Source organism: Helianthus annuus, chromosome 11, assembly GCF_002127325.2.
Source record: "Helianthus annuus cultivar XRQ/B chromosome 11, HanXRQr2.0-SUNRISE, whole genome shotgun sequence".
NCBI lineage: Eukaryota > Viridiplantae > Streptophyta > Magnoliopsida > Asterales > Asteraceae > Helianthus > Helianthus annuus.
The window spans coordinates 100499495-100516628 of NC_035443.2; the positions used below are offsets into that span (position 1 = coordinate 100499495).

Sequence of the window (17134 nt, forward strand, 5' to 3'; positions counted from 1 at the left end):
CGTTTTAGTTACTGTTTGTAATTATTGTTTTTGATAAGCTTTTTTCTCTTAAGTCTGTAATACGTCCCGTCTTTCAAGTTTGGCGTTTTAGATTCTAATATAATAAATTTTCCGTCTCTTCATGTTTACTGTTTTGTAATTAGTGTTTTACATTTTCAAGTTTGCTTTTTATTTTTTTTATTATTTGGGTTTTATAATACTTTTTCAAAGTAATTTTATTATAGTTTGGGAGTTTTGGGGGGCGTTTTACGGGATGATAGCGTTTAAACAAGCATGGCTGTTTTGGCGTTTTTATTATATAACAATCAACTGAAAAGGAAAAAAAAGAATACATAAACCATTGATCTTCCAAATCTTCACTGCCACCAGTCTCTTTCTTCTTTTTTGAATCATCTTAATTGGATGGTTCGACTTTCGTATGATTCATTTCGTTTTTTTTGGAAGCACACAGTCTGACATCAGCATCTTTTTCTTGAAGATTTGTCCATCTCATGCAGCAAAATGTTATTGAGTTTAGACCCTTCAGCCAACAATCTTGAAATTTCCAATGAACGATGTTTGATTTTTTAACTTTTTTGGCGTACAGATAAAAATAACGCCACGAAATAAAAGCACCTTAAACCTCAAAATTTGATCATGCTAAAATCAATAATGTTTTGCTGAATGAGATGGACAACATTGTTAATCCTCTGTTAAGAAAGATAACTAACAATGTTGTCCACCCCATACAGCTAAACTTTATTGACAACAAACCTCAATAATGTTTTTGTATGTTTTGGCGTTATAAATTGGATGGAAGTTGAGGATAAGTCAATAAGATTTTACTCAATGAAATGAACAATACCCTCACTTAAGGATTTTGTCCATTTCAGTGAGCGAAATTTTACATACAACCAAACTGAATTTCAAAAAAAAAACCTTTTGGATTAGAAGATATTTGATGTTTGGATTTTTTGGCGTTTCTAAGGCGAATGGGATATATTAAATAAGGCGTTTGGGTTTTTGTGTGTGTTTTTAATTGAAGGTCTGAGATGTTGTATATATAGGATTTTTTTGGCGGGATTTTACTATAATTAAGTTTGGTGTTTTATATCTAATGGCGTTTTTTCTTAGAATGGTGTGTGATTTTTGTTTTTGGCGTTTTATTTCATGAGATGGCGTTTTGTGTGGAGAAGTCAAAAGACCCTTTTACCCTTAATGAAGCGCGTCCACGTAATAAAATTGATGTTATTTACGAAAACGCCACCGCGCCAATCTAGTCCATAGATTGTTTTGATCGGACGATCCATAAGCGTTCTCACCGTTCTCGCACTTTCTACCGTTTTCTCTAAATCCCGACCCTATATATATATATATATATATATATATATAGAGAGAGAGAGAGAGAGAGAGAGAGAGGCCGGTTATCATACAATATGCCTAATCGTACATTACGTACGCTATAACCACAATCGTCAGATCATCTCAATTAAACCTCGTGCTTAACTATTAAATTAATCAAATTAAAATATATATATATGAAACCACCAAGGTTAAAATCGTCCATTACGAAATCAAAAACCCCTGATAATCAGCAAACAAAAATTCAAAATCATACCGTAAGATTCTTATTCAAAATTGTATTCGAAAATCCAACAAGTAATCAAACATCAATCGATTCTTATTCACCAACTCCTTCTGCGAATTGAATTTCTGCTGAATTTGGAAGTTCAGAACTGAAACAAATCGATAGACCGTCTATCGAAGAAGATGATGCACGATGAAAATCAAATAAAATATGCGAAATACATATCAAACGTGCGAAAAACATTGCAGACAAAAAGAAAGATTGTGTTTTTTTGTAAAGTTTGCGAAATCATATAACATAACATGCGATTATAAAAAAAGGTAATAATGTTTAAGATGTCTTATGATGTGCGAATTCATGATTTAGACACATGCGATTTCAAAAAAGTTAATAATCTTTGAAATTTCTTATAGTTTGCGAATTCATGATTTTACACATGCGATTTCAAAAAAAGTTAATTATCTTTGAGATTTCTTATAGTTTGCGAATTCATGATTTTACACATGCGATTTCAAAAAAAGTTAATTATCTTTGAGATTTCTTATAGTTTGCGAATTCGTTTGCGAATCATATGCGATTTTGAATAAAATGCTGCTAATACTTTCAAATAAATTTGTCATAAAATATGCAAAAAAAATTACGAATTAATAACTAAAATAAATAAAAATTAATTATTTTATATAAAAAAAGTTAATTTATTACCAATGTGACTGTAATTTGACATGTAATGATCAATTTTACCATAAATACTACTGAACTTACCACCCTACCTACATAATAAATTTACTATTTTAATATAAAATACCCAAGTAACTACCTTCCATATTAAGACATAGAACACAAAAACACACACAACACACCCACAAAAAATGGCATCTGAAGATTCAGAAAAAATACAAAACATTGCAATAAAAGAACTATTGTCAACTCGCACGTTGACAGAAATAAGCACCGATGTCACCTCTTCTCATTTGATTCTTGATGTGCAAGGGAAGATTCTTGAAGAAATCAAGAAAAATCAAGAGATGTGGGAGAGACTGCTTGAAGAACCACCATCAAGCTTGAGAGACGCAGCTTTGAATCACATAAAGGAACAATCTCGAGATGATGACTTAGCCTTCTCTTTCCTGAAAGATGCTCTAAACACTGTGAAGGAGAAGATGGAATTCAGCTCGGCTGAACGTGACAAAATCTTTGCTTCAAGTAACTATATTTCTGTTTAATCGTTTTATGGTTTTAGTTATGATAGACAATAACAACTACTTTTTTTAACGGCCAACAAACTCAATCTCGAGCACTCTCGGGGCACCCCTGGACAAACGGAGTATTCCGAGAGTAACCCGAGTCCACCACCAATTCTGGGGAAAACCCGGTAACCCACCCGCCCGTAGGCACGATGGTGAAATTACCGGTAAAACCCGTTTGGCTCAAGGATCCAACCAGGTTTCCTTGGGTCTCCTATCATTGCCCACCTGCACCAAGTGGGAGTCGAACCTGCATCTCTCAAGAGAAATGCAAGCCCTCCACCACTTGATCTAGAGATCATTGACTAACAACTACTTTAAATTTATGTTTTGGGTACATGTTTTGAATACATCTTATGCTTCGTTATAATATAAATCGCATGAATGATTTACACATCTTTGTCACAAAAAAAACAAGATAACTCAAAATCGCATATACTAAATTGAAAACAAAATGAAAATCGCATGTAACCTACGTATATGATTTTGCATATGAAATCGCATTTTTACAAACTAAATCGCATAGTTGTATGAACTAAACTCATATGTATGAAATCGCATGTTTGCTTGTAAAATCGCATGTACATTAAAAAAAATTAATCTTCCTCATCTGAAACCTCCTCCCACTGATCTTCTTCTTCAGAGCCATCATCACTACTACCACTGTAATCTTCAAACTCATCTTCTTCTTCAACATCTTCGACCTCGTTGTCTTTGTCTTTGGGATCTTTTTCAATTTGGACGCCCTTCGTCTTCTTTTGTTGTTTGCCTTGTTGTTTGCCTTTCAGTATCTCGCAAGTCCGAATATCATGACCTTTTTCATTGCATACACTACATGTCCTTGACCTTTTTCCTTTGCGGCTGATCATTTGTTCCTTCTTGAATTTAATGCTTTTATGAGAGCCATGGCCTTTGTTTCTTATACCAGTCGGCACACGGACAGTAGGAGGTGCATTAGTTACTGGTTGTTGGTAATAAATCAACTTTGAAAATCGGTCAAAATTTGGATCAAATTGCTTGTTATACGACTCTGATCAACTCTCTCTTTAAGCTGCCTCATTTGATCTGTCACTAAAACAAGTTGATCAAGGTCGGAAATCAAATTGCTAACCAAATACTCCCCTGTGTGGATGATTTCACGAGCAATCCGCTCGTTTAGCCTTGTGTTGCACATCCTTGTCACCCACCTTTATATCGAACTTCACATTTAATTCATTCGGCACCACATCCTTTGTCCATCTCTTCATAACATATTTGTTTGGTATTTCTTTAACACCAAACATCTTGAAAAGAAAATAGATGTGTTCTTTACCCAAAAAAGAAAATAGATGTGTTTACATAGTAGCCCGTACTGCTTAAAACGCAAATAGCTACACTATGCAGTTACATCATTTTCAAGATTCTTGAACCACACCTAAGAAAACCAAAAGAAAAAATATATATTAAAAATTAAAATCGCATGTGTAAATTAACAATTTCGCATGTCTAAAAATCATTTAATTGTATAAACTTAAAATCGCATGCGTACATCAAAATCGCATATTGCAAAATCATGTTCAGAAATGAAATTCGCATATAGGTTTTCAAAATCGCATGTTTTAAATATATATGCTATAATACCTCTAATAAACCATCTCCATGAGCTTTAAAGTCTTTCAACGATATCCTGATCTGTGGACCCTCCATTTTGGTGTCCATCGGCAGACATTCGGTAATTGTTCCATATATCTCTATTTGCTGATCAAAGAATATAGACCTGGTGTATATCTTAGCAGCATCTTTTTCCAAAGTAGTTTCGCTCCAATCAGCAAGCTCAGTATATCTTGAAATATAATCATTCTTTCTGTGATTGAACCTTTGGATATCCATTGCACCGTCAAAATTATTCATAAACTCTACAATAGTGAGTTATGAATTTGACACCTGGCAAAAAAATGATTCTCGCTCTCTGATCTCGAAGTTGTTCGCATGAGACCAAACATGGGCTCATGCCGGTAAAAAGCCGGAATCCACATGTACCTCATCGAAAACATATCATCAATCCATTTGTTTTCAGTGAGACCGAACTCAATCATCACCAACTTCCACTGTCTCTCGAATTCTTCAGGCTCAATGGAATCAGTCCATACAATATCGCACATCCTCCTTTTAAACTCATCATTATTGCACAACTCGTGTCCAACCTATACCGATAAATGCTTTTTATATCAGCCTATAACAAAATCTATATTATAAAAAAACGCTAACGAAAGACAATATAGCATGCTATACCTTATATGCCACTTTTTTCATTATGTGCCACATGCACAATTGGTGTCTGCTGGTAGAAAAAAACCTCCTCAATAGCCTGTTTCATAGTAGGGTCTTGGTCCATCACTACAACCTTTGGCTGCCGACCAAATGACTTTACGAATGAATTCAGAAGCCATTTATAGGATTCAATGCTCTCCGATGCCAACAACCCAGCTCCAAGGGTTACATTTCGACAATGATTGTCAATCCCAGTGAACGGAACAAACACCATCTTGTACCTGAATAAACACATGCGAAGTACACATTTAAAACATGCGAAAAAGAATGATATCACATGCGAAAATATACTGTATAACATGCAATATATTCAACACCTGTTGTTCAATATATAATAACATGCGATATTGCAATTAAGGAAAATCATATAACATGCGAAAAATAAATAAAAAAACATGTTTGTCTTGAAACACTTACCTGTTTGTCTTGAAAGTTGCATCGAACGATATCACATCCCAAAACTCAATAAAGTTAAGCTTGCATAACCCATCAGCCCAGAACAAACCAGTTAACCGTTTGTCATCATCAACAGAATATTCAAACGAATAATCAACTAAATACTGTTTTTTGTCGGTCATCCTATTAATCACCATGTCATCGTCATATTCTCCTATATAGCTGTTAATTCGATTCCTAAAAATTTTTCAATCATCAACCATGGCGCCAACGTTCTGGAAACCACCATAACGTTTCCTCATTATATGGAAAGCTTTGACAGGACCAAGGTTTAAAGTGCCTAGTTCCCATATCATCTCCTCCTGGGCATCTGACAATTGTTTGTACGCTGGCAGCATATGAATATCATGTGGACATACAAACTTATGATTATGCCCATCAACAAATCTCTTTACTGTATATAATCTACCATCCACCGTGCAAATCATAAGTTGAGCTTTGCATCCAGTTCTAATGGTCCCCCTGTTCCTTGATTCGAATGGCTTTTTTGACTTCGAATAACGATCTATACACAATGGCTTATGTCCCTCTTTAGAACAAATAAAATACTTAGTTTTGATTATACCACCACTGTGTACTTCACCACCTTTCCGAATAGAAAAACCAGCTAACTTAGCATATGATTGGTAAAACGCATATGCTTGTTCAATAGAGATAAATTGCATTCCAACCACAGGTGTAGCTGATGCTTGAACCTCCGGAGTGTAAACCCTTTCATCTAGATAAATCAAATCAAAAAAACAAAAACACATGCGAATTATCAGACTCATTGCATGCGATATATTAATAACTGCATAATTTCATCGTAAGAACAACAACACGTGCGAATTTTATGAACAATAACATGCGAAAATGATGATTTTGATTAATTTGTTTTACACATGCGATTTATTATACCATAACATGCGAAAATCCGTAAACAGAATAAGCATCAAATGCGAATTGAAAGACTCATAACATGCGAACTTGTACATGTTGCTTTCATGTCAAAAATATATTCAACATTCAAACTTCAAAAACAGCTACAACAATGCAAAATCATTGCTATGATTAAACAAAACAAGTCTACGAACAATTTAAAGATCTGAATTAACATAATTACCATTAGAACACTCGTTTACAGCATTTGTACTTGCATTTGGATTTGGATTTGCAGGTTGCGGATTTAAAACATCCTCAATCGAAACTCTCTGATATGCAGATAATTGAGCATGATCACCGATCGGTCGAGTTTCTTCAAAATCAACATCTGTAATTCGCCCGGTGCTGCTATGTGGATCCATAAAAAAACAACTGAATCAAACCCTAACGCAGAAGAACGAAAACTACAATTTGAGAATTATGAAAAATTTGAAACTGATTCGAATGATAATTACCGGGATATTAGTGTTACGAACTTCTCGCTGATTGAATGAAGGGATGAATTTGCCCTCAGATGATTGAATTAATTGTCTGATTTAACCTTATCAAAGAAAAACGAATCAGGACACGTGTACGGCCACTACAGTCGCGTATGTAATGTACGATTAGGGAATTTGTATCCTACACTTTACCTATATATATATATATATATTAAGAATTTTGCGACTTGAACGATTTTATTGGTGACCCTCATTATGTTTTATCCGTTATCACGCCCGTTTATAAGCAATATATCTACGATTTGCGCTTCGTAATATATATACATAAACGTGAACATATTAACAATATTGTAATACACGTATCTCATCAAGTTATATATTTTATAATTTATAGCATTTATACATGAAATAACTCATCAATTTAACCTATGTATTATTTTCATGCTCGATAAATAAGTTATATATTGAACGTGACTTTACCGATATTACCATTTTAAATATACAAGAGTACATGCATAGTCTTAATTACCACTATCATGTCAACACTTAACATATCATCTTACACATACTCATAATCATATAACATATTATATCACATATGGTTCACCCATGAATAACCATTTTCATGTACATTGAAATATGCATATTTTAGCATTTCGGTAACGTTTTCGGGTGTCGGAAGTCTCGTATGACTAGCCAAACACCAAGGATACTTAATATAAGTTAAATTACTCATATTTATATCAAAAATATCAATTTATATTCTGATCTAAAACAGTTTTGTAAAAATCACTTAAAAAGCCGATTTTTACCGTTTTTAACGCATAGTCGTGTACCGAACTTTACTATAATCATCCCAAATCGTAACGACTTGATATTTTAACATAATACATGTTATTTACTGAATAAAATGGTGCTTATACTCATGTTAGTGAAGATTTCATGTAAGTCACATAAATCATGCAATTTCACCCATGTTGCTATTTTTTAAGCTACATGTACAACATGCAAAGCTATCTAATCTATGATATAATTTTATATCATCATAACACATCAAATAATATTATTTTTAGTGTTTACATTCTGATTTCATCAACTTTTATGATATCATAACAAATTCACCATCTTATGATCATCAAATCACCTTACATGCTTATGTACAAGCATCTATTGCATGGCTACTATTTTTTTCATCCAATACTTAAATGTATCCTACATACATTTATTTCATGTTCCAAACATTCAAAACATCTTCATCAAATCATCATCTAATCATGTTGACATAAATGCAAGAACATTCTTATCGTTATGAACATCCAACAAAACCCACATGCATATATACATATATACATACATACACGACACACACACATGTGCAAATATACATCCAAAAACCCACTTTTACCTGTTCGTCTTTAATCATGTAGACTTTTATAAAATCCCTTTTTTTAATCATGCATGCATTAACTTTTCATGAATCACATCAACATAAATCAACTAAATATCAAAACACAATCTCTAACCTATGTATACTCATATTTTCGGTCTTGTACTCACACACACAAGCTTCCATTTTTATTTTGTTTAAAAGCCCATTTATTATTAGTTTCATGTTTGTAAATAATTCCAAGATCAAGAGAAACCCTTCAACATCGTCATCATCACTAAGAATCAAGAGTATGTTTTAAAAGGTAAGTTTTATACCTTCAAGATTTTGGTGGGTTTTGACAAGATTTTGATGTTATGAAGCTTGTTTCCTCTTGAAATCACCTTGGAAACCTTCTTGGATCTTTAAAACAACTTGGAAACTTCGTGAAATGAGCTTGAATCTTCAAGAAAGCTTCAAAATTCGAAAAATGGTAGTGGGTGTGTGTGTCTTCAGTCCGAATTCAAGAGAGGGAGAGAGATGAGTGTTATTTGGATGTTGGAAAGTGTATTTAGTGGTGTATGGAAGGGTTTATAATCATGAGTTTTCTTCCCAAACGCAAACACTTGTCAAGAGAGAGAGAGTGTGAGACACTCCTATGGCCGCCACCTCTCACATGCACACTCACTTTATATATGCATACATATATATATATATATATATATATATATATATATATATATATAGTTAAAAACAGGTATTTAACTGATCACCGGGTATTTTTATCTCGTGTTTTAATCCCGTTTTAAGGCATTTAAAATTATTTTTATCATTCTATTAAAATAAACCCACCATAATATTGCTGAAATATATATCAATTGACTAGACTGGCTGCTTTGACTGTATTTTGTCATATATGCGCGGTATTGCGCGGTACACGATTAAACTCGCAAAATAGAGTTTTTAGACGTTTTAATTTATTTTTCCTCACGAATATCATTAAAAATAGCATTTCAATCATAACGGACTATTTTTAGGATTTTCACATTAATCGGGCAGTCACCGACGTTCGTTTCGCATTTTGTTCGTTACGCGATAAGTGTTTATCTTATTATTGCCAACATAATTTTTAACAAAGTTTGGTTTTTCCAACACATCAAATACAACATATTAACACCAATTGTAATAAAATATAGCCTTTATTTATTCATGACACGTGTTACACTTGTACGGTACAACTCAAAATAGTCGGGTGTCGCAGCGGGGCCCTCAGGCGCGACTCAGGGGGCGAGGGCCTCAGGCACCAGTCAGGAGGGTTAAGATCCAGCGATTTAGGATCGTTGAACTTTTTTGTATTTTGACAGTTTATGTATTTTGGACGATGTCATGTGTATATACAAACTTATTATGTAATTAAATTTGCAGTTTCAGTTTATTTGTGTTTGTGATTGTTTATTTTAACTGTATAGATTGGTTTGTTTAGTTACGTATAATGTATAATATCACACGTCGTGAATACATCAACATAAAAAATAATACAAAATACAACTACGATACGACACGATACGGTACAAGGATGATATGATATCATACGACACGTCATAAATGAAGGGTTACGTACGTATATCTATTTGGAACATTTTTTTTATCATCAAAGATGTGGTTTGTGGTTCCAAAGGCAGAAGCTTATGATACGGATCGTCATGATACACTATAATACGGATCGCCACGATACGCTATAATACGATCCTTAACGATAAAAAAAAATAATAAAGATGTGATACGATACACCACGATATGCTATAATACGATATTAAGTTAAAAATGTGATACGATACGCCACGATACGCTATAATACGATACTTAACGATAAAAATAATAAACATTTTAAAACTCATTAAAACAAAAATAACAAATAATAAACACCAATAACCAAACCCAACACACCAAAAACCAAACACAACACACCAAAATTCAAACCTCAAAAAATCAGGGCCTTAATACAAATCGTATAATCCTATACAATACGTATTACCTAGCCGCCAGACATCCCCTGCACCTGTCAGTCTGCCATGTCTTAACTTTATCTAATACGGATCGTATAGGACTATACGATCCGTATTGAATTGTTAAAGTGTGCGTACCGGTATGCCAATAGAACCCCCCTTCAGAATATTGTTCGTGTTTTTTTCTTATATACAACCTTTTAATTTTGTTGCATTAATTTTTGTCAAGTTACGATATTACAGGCATCCACATTCATATTAGTGGGATAGTTAACACACCGACTTGATAAAAAATATTAATTAACTGTTTCATTGTAAAAAAATAAAAATAAAGAAAAGCATTTTTATTTACTTGTAAATTTTATTTATCTTATTTTAATAGAGGGAATAAATATCATGTAACTCGGACCTTAATACTTGATTTAAAAAGAAGTTAACAACAAAATAAGTGATTAAAAAATCTGAACTTGATTTATAAAAAAATTGGCTTTTTTATATGATTCTCAAAGAAAATAAGTTAGGTGAGAGACATAATATCATGATTAAATTAATAGTTATTCAAAGAATCTGAATTATCCAATGAGATTAGGAGTGATATCTTCAAGAACACAATTTTGGTAAATACTTTTACAACAGCATTTTGGTATCTATTTTATCCACCAACACCGTTATAGGAAATAAAAACTCGGCAATGATGTTTGTAGAATTATTTTTTTTTTTTTGAATAATTGCATATTTCCCCTTAAAAACACCCTTAATTGCATATTTACCCAAGCCTAAATAAAAATTGCATATTTCCCCTTCTCTATTAAAATGACAAAACTAACCTTCTCAAAATTAAAAGATCTTAAAAATCAGATTCATACTTATCATTCTAATTCACACGGACGTTTAAGTTTCTTCTACGCTTTCAGTTTCTTCTACGCGACACTCCAGCAGGATCTTTAGTTCGGCCGGCGTTTCAGTTTCTTCAGGTTAGTTATTCAGGCCGTCACATCTTCAGCATCTTCAGGCCGTCGGCGTTTCTTCATGTTAGTTATTGTTTTACGGAGCATATAACAAGTCGATTAGTAATTGCTCCTGGTTAATCACTTATCATCTTGAAATAATACCTTAGCAACCGGATTATTCCTTTCACCTTTATTTTGTTGGGAAAAAGTTTTGCCTTTTGAAGTTTTTCTTAGGAAAAAAGTAATTGCTCCTGTTTGAATTAATGAAGCTTTTGCTAGGAAAAAAGTCACAGTAATGATTGTAGTCTTTTGAGAACACCATATGCATGCCATTTACATTTCGACTTATGAAGTGATTATAGACATTAACAATGTATATGCGTGCATCGTACGGTGAAAAAAAATGAGAATTTATTGCTTTACAGCAATTTGCGAGATTTATTTGCAATAGAAAAGATGTATCTAAATTACTTGCCCACAATTGTCACAGTAACTTTGTTTTTATTATTGTTTTGTTTAATTCTTGTATTTTGGATTGATTCAAGATGGAAGATGATAATATAGATGCATCAATATGGGAGAACTTTGGCATTTGTCTTTTTTATTTTTGGATATTGTTACATAGAATTTTTGTGGTTGTTCTTTTGGGATGATTTTTTGATACCGTAATGGATTAACGTTTTGGCATTTTGTTTTCTATTTAGATGGTTGTCAATTGTGTTTTTTATGCAATGGAAAAAATAATTTCATGAAAAAATGCAAGTAATGAAAAAAGAAAAAAAACTAGTAAAAAAAGGGTAAATATGCAATTTTCTAAAGTTTAGTAAAATGAAGGGTAAAAAAGTCTTTCTATGATTTAATTTTAATAAATTAAATCAAAATGGGTAAATTTGCAATTTTACTAGTTAATAGAGGGGAAATATGCAATTTAATTTTTGGGTCGGGTATATATGCAATTTCAAAGTTTTTTAAGAGTAAATATGCAAAAAAAACCCTTTTTTTTCACCACATTAAAACCTTCGAACTCACAATTCTTTTTTTGTTTAAAAAGTAACTTTACACAAAATTAGCAGCAGGAGCTACTGAACTGTTTTGCAAGAGGTACTGATGGGATGGAGAAAAGAGGTGTGTAGAGGACAAGGCATAAAAAAAATGAAACCATTAAATCTAGGTCGTGGCATCACTTTATATGAAACCATTTCAGACGGTAGGAAAATGTAGTTTTCAAAATCTTCTCAATAACATTTTGAACACTAATTTATCAATTTATATTTATGGGGTTAACTTGAATCAAACAAAAAGTATTTAAACAAAGAAACAAACACAAAATAAAGCATATAAACAACACTTTAATTTGAAAAAAAAAATGAATTTATGAACTAAAATATTGAAAATCACTTTTAAACATTACGCAAGATGGCAAGAGGCAAATTAAAACCTTTTAACAATGAGAACATTAATTAATGTAACTATAAAAACCACAATTCAAGTCTAACAAAAATACTGGGAAGATTCTCAATCAAACAGACTCAACATTACATTCTTCAAAAAGATAAAAACATACATCATTTCTCACTCTTCGTCTTCGTCTGAATCATCATCATTTGCTCCAGCCGCAGCATTCAAAGCATTCAACCTCTCGATAAGCTTCTGCTTCCTCTCGTCATAAGTTAGCTTCTTAAGGTTGTACCTAAATCAATAAACAAACACAAATCATCAATAAAAACATATCAAACAACCGGAGTCTAAATCTAAATGAAGAAAGAAAGGGCAAAGGCATTACCTCTTGTGCTCCTTAGGTTGCTGCTTCTCAGACTTCTTAGGAGACGGGTCAGCACGAATGGCTTCATGAACCTTTTTGTAAATCTCTTCAAGGTTATCAGGTTCAACACCAGCCTTAATGTAATCAGAAAAGTGAGTTTGGTACTTCTCTGGTTCATCTTCCATTAAAGTCTGTAGCAAAGAAAAAAAAAACAATAAATTCAAATTGTTCAAATAAACCAACAACTTAATAGTACAAGTCAAGACTCACATTCATGTAAGTAGCAACATGCCCTCCATAAATGTACTTGCGGTGAACATCAGCATCGAGACTTTTTCCGTCCTTGTCGAAACCAGCAAACCTTTTCTCACTGTGTGGGATATCGAGACCTCCATCTAACGCTCCCTAACATTGTTAACAATTAACAATGTCAGTCAAAGGTAACATTTTTCAAACTTAACAACAGCAAACAAACAACAAACAAATCTAAACAAGTTGCAACAAAACATATGGAAAAGGTCCTAAGGGTCAGAGAAGCAAATAATAATCGCACAAAGACATGAAGCAAATGTAAAAGAAAATACAGTGTAATACTATATACCTTAAGAGCGCCAAAAACACGGTTTCCAGTGGTTGTTCGAATAAGACCAACATCAAGCAGAGCACGGAATGGCCTCCTGCTCTCCCCGGGTTCAACAGAATAATCTTCACCACTAGCCTGTAGTACAACCATTTGATAAATATAAATTAGACAGCACTAAGAACAAATGAATCGCGACTAATAAAAAAAAACTTGTGTATAAAAATACCTCCACGTTTCCTTGGTACTCTTCATCCATTTCAAGCTTCTTCAACACTCGGCGAGCCAAAAGAAGCCCAGTGCAATAGGCTAAATTAACAAAAAAATAAAAGCAGTTAGGTTTAATATAAAATCACCGTAAAATGAAAACATTATATGAAAAAAAACAAAACCTGCAGCATAGTTTGTAAGACCAACTTTGAGACCGTAATGAGGAAGCTCATGAGCATAAGCTGATGCAAGAACGATATCACCAGCAATGGTTGCAGAAATGATTTGTGCAGTGATATCCTTGTTGCTCTAGAGACATCAGTAAGGGTAAAAAATACATAAATAAATAAATGAACTACCCTATAATAATAATAATGTAATAAAACCATGTTCAGTAATAAAAAGGGGAATGAAGTAAATAAAACGTACAAATCGCACGACATATCGATACTTGGGAGTGTTGTACTTGTTTTTGTCCTGGTTAATCAACCGAACCCTAGCACGGTAATCAGTCTTACCCTCTGCATCATTAAGCAAACAATTATTACCAAACAATAGAAATGAAAATACAGAAACTAATAAGTCAGCATCATAGTTTCGTACGTCTCCTTCTCTTGAACTTTACTTGAAACCTCTTGAAGTAAGATCTCGACTTCTGGGCTTTGACAAAAGCCTTCAATACAATACAATAAAGAAATAAATTATTATTACGTTAAAATACAAAACATTATACATCAGAAATTTGAACAAAGATTAATCAAGTCTTAAAACAAATTGTACAACACTAGTTTAAAAAATCATTTACCAATAAAAACAACATACATCAAGGTTTGAAAATCACCAAACAAATTATAAAAATGAATAATAAGACACTGCAATCAGTTTAGAGAAAAACACTTTAATTCTTCTACGGTTTTACTAAAAATGTGTTAACTTGATAAAAAAAAAAAATAGGTGTATAAAAATCAACTAGAACAAATGTAATCTAAACCGATGAAACTAAACAAACAAATAAAACGCATAATCATATGAAAACCAAAATCTGACAGCTGAAAATGAAAAGTATCTAGTGAAATAATAATATCAGCCTAGGGTCATCATATAGACGCTAACAGTTTCCTGAATTTAAAAATGTAACCTAAAATCGATGATAGATTAAACACAATGAATGATTTATCATAAACGGATCTTCAAAAGACTCATAAATGTAAAAGAGATGTATGTTTACCATTGGAACTCCTGGATGTGGCGGAGGTGAGGGGAGGGGAGGCTAACGGAGGCATCAAAGGATGAAAGAAGGCGCTCAAATAGCAAAAACCCTAGGGATCATACTGGGCTTTTCTGTGGGCTTCAGATGGCCCATGTGTTTAGCCCATTAATTCTAGTGGGTTACTCGCTCCCCCCTCCAGTAAGTAGATCATGGAGCCTATGCTACTGCATGTTTCATATGCCTTTGCTACTACATCTTTCATATAGTTTTTAACTTTAACTAGTTGTTTACCATGCGCGCGCGTTGCGGCGCGCTAAACCAAATCGTTCTATAAGAATGACAAAACATGTCAAATAACAAAAAGTAACTCAAACTAAAACGTCACGTATTTTCGGTACCGGTTCAGCACCGGTATTCACTGATTTTTACCCTCAAATACAACCCCCGCCCAAGGGGCCACGCCGAAACCCAAGCCCACCCGGGGTGGTGACTTGGGCGTTTGTACCCAACCCACGACACAACCCCCGCCCCATACCCCATATTCTAATATTTCCTAGATCTTTTTTTTAAACACATAGCCGTTGGCCAACAGTTAGCCTAAACGGCTACTTGTCTTGGCCAATGAGATCCCGCAATGTCATCTTGATAGCCCCGCTCAACGCCCGGGCTGAAACCCCCGCCCAAGGGGCCACGCCGAAACCCAACCCACCCGGGGTGGTGAATTGGGCATTTGTACCCAACCCACGCCACAACCCCCGCCCCATACCCCTATTCTAATATTTCCTAAATCTTTTTTTAAACACATAGCTGTTGGCAAACGGCTAACCCAAACGGCTACTTGTCTTGGCCAATGAGATCCAACCATGTCATTTTGATAGCCCCGCCCAACGCCCGAGCTGAAACCCCCGCCCAAGGGGCCACGCCGAAACCCAAGCTCACCCGGGGTGGTGACTTGGGCGTTTGTACCCAACCCACGACACAACCCCCGCCCCATACCACATATTCTAATATTTCATAGATTTTTTTAAACACATAGTCGTTGGCAAACGGCTAGCCCAAACGGCTACTTGTCTTGGCCAATGAGATCACGCCATGTCATCTTGATAGCCCCGCCCAACGCCCGGGCTGAAACCCCCGCCTAAGGGGCCACGCCGAAACCCAAGCCCACCCGAGGTGGTGACTTGGGCGTTTATACCCAACCCACGTCACAACCCCCACCCCATACCCCATATTTTTATATTTCCTAAATCACTATTTAATTAATATATGTTCACTATTCATTCAGTTCAATTTTTATTAGTATATAATAGTATATAATTTAATCAAACTACCCCCCACCCCAGTATTGCGGGTTACCAAGCCAAATATTTATCTCCATAACATATACGTTTGGTGTTTTTTGTTATATCGAGTCAACTAATTAAAACAAAACACTACCATACTTTTGCTATAAAAAAACTAAAACGATAGAAAGACAATACTTTTAAACTGGGGGAAAATTGTAATTTTTCAGGACAAATGTCTGGCACGAATAAAAATTATATCGAGTCAACCAGTTAAAACAAAACACTATCCTAGTTTTGTCAAAAAAAAAAAAAAAAAAACTAAAACGATCGCATGACTGTAATTAAAACACCGCTCATTGGCCTCCCACCAAAAGTTGTTTTTCACTGTCTTCTAATTAAAACACGGTAGTGTTCATTGTATAACGTCTCACTGTGATGATAGTGATCACCGCAACTTCTCTTTCATGAGATTGAAATCACATTTGCATATCCTTGTTATAGATTAAAAGGAAACACTAGTAATTGTCTCACTAATTTTTATATGTAGTGATCACCTCCTTGCTTCTCACTAGTTGGGTAATGATCACCGTATATAAGTTGCACATACAAAGTTGGTAATAATTGTTCATAACGAAGAGTCACTCCAACTTGTATTAGATAACACATATTGATCTTGTTATTTTTTATCTTGTAGACTCAGTGATAGTTTGAATTATGACTCAAAGAGAAGCATGAGTCTAATTTATAAGCTCTCAAAAGGTTAAGATTATTCACAACAGGACGTTTTTAGGTGTTTTAAAGAGAGAAACGTGAGGTGAAGGAAAGA

General features: G+C 34.0%; 1 protein-coding gene across 1 annotated transcript; it reads right to left on the bottom strand.

Annotated features, from left to right (window-relative positions):
- Positions 1-12681: 12681 nt before the first annotated feature.
- LOC110879625 (60S ribosomal protein L5) lies at positions 12682-15176 on the bottom strand. The gene is made up of 9 exons (XM_022128125.2): positions 15041-15176; positions 14416-14485; positions 14242-14333; positions 13995-14121; positions 13832-13911; positions 13624-13740; positions 13293-13427; positions 13044-13213; positions 12682-12950 (listed from the first exon to the last, which is right to left on the bottom strand). Exons 1-9 carry the CDS (start codon positions 15041-15043, stop codon positions 12833-12835), a joined length of 912 nt encoding a protein of 303 aa, XP_021983817.1. The 5' UTR covers positions 15044-15176; the 3' UTR covers positions 12682-12832.
- Between the last annotated feature and the right edge of the window lie 1958 nt (positions 15177-17134).

Bases quoted from the DNA above. Each gene is read 5' to 3' on its own strand.
- LOC110879625 (XM_022128125.2), bottom strand. The intron at 13,741-13,831 runs GTATTTTTATAC...GTTGTACTACAG, and splicing joins AGTACCAAGGAAACGTGGAG to GCTAGTGGTGAAGATTATTC. The intron at 13,428-13,623 runs GTATATAGTATT...TAACAATGTTAG, and splicing joins GTGTTTTTGGCGCTCTTAAG to GGAGCGTTAGATGGAGGTCT.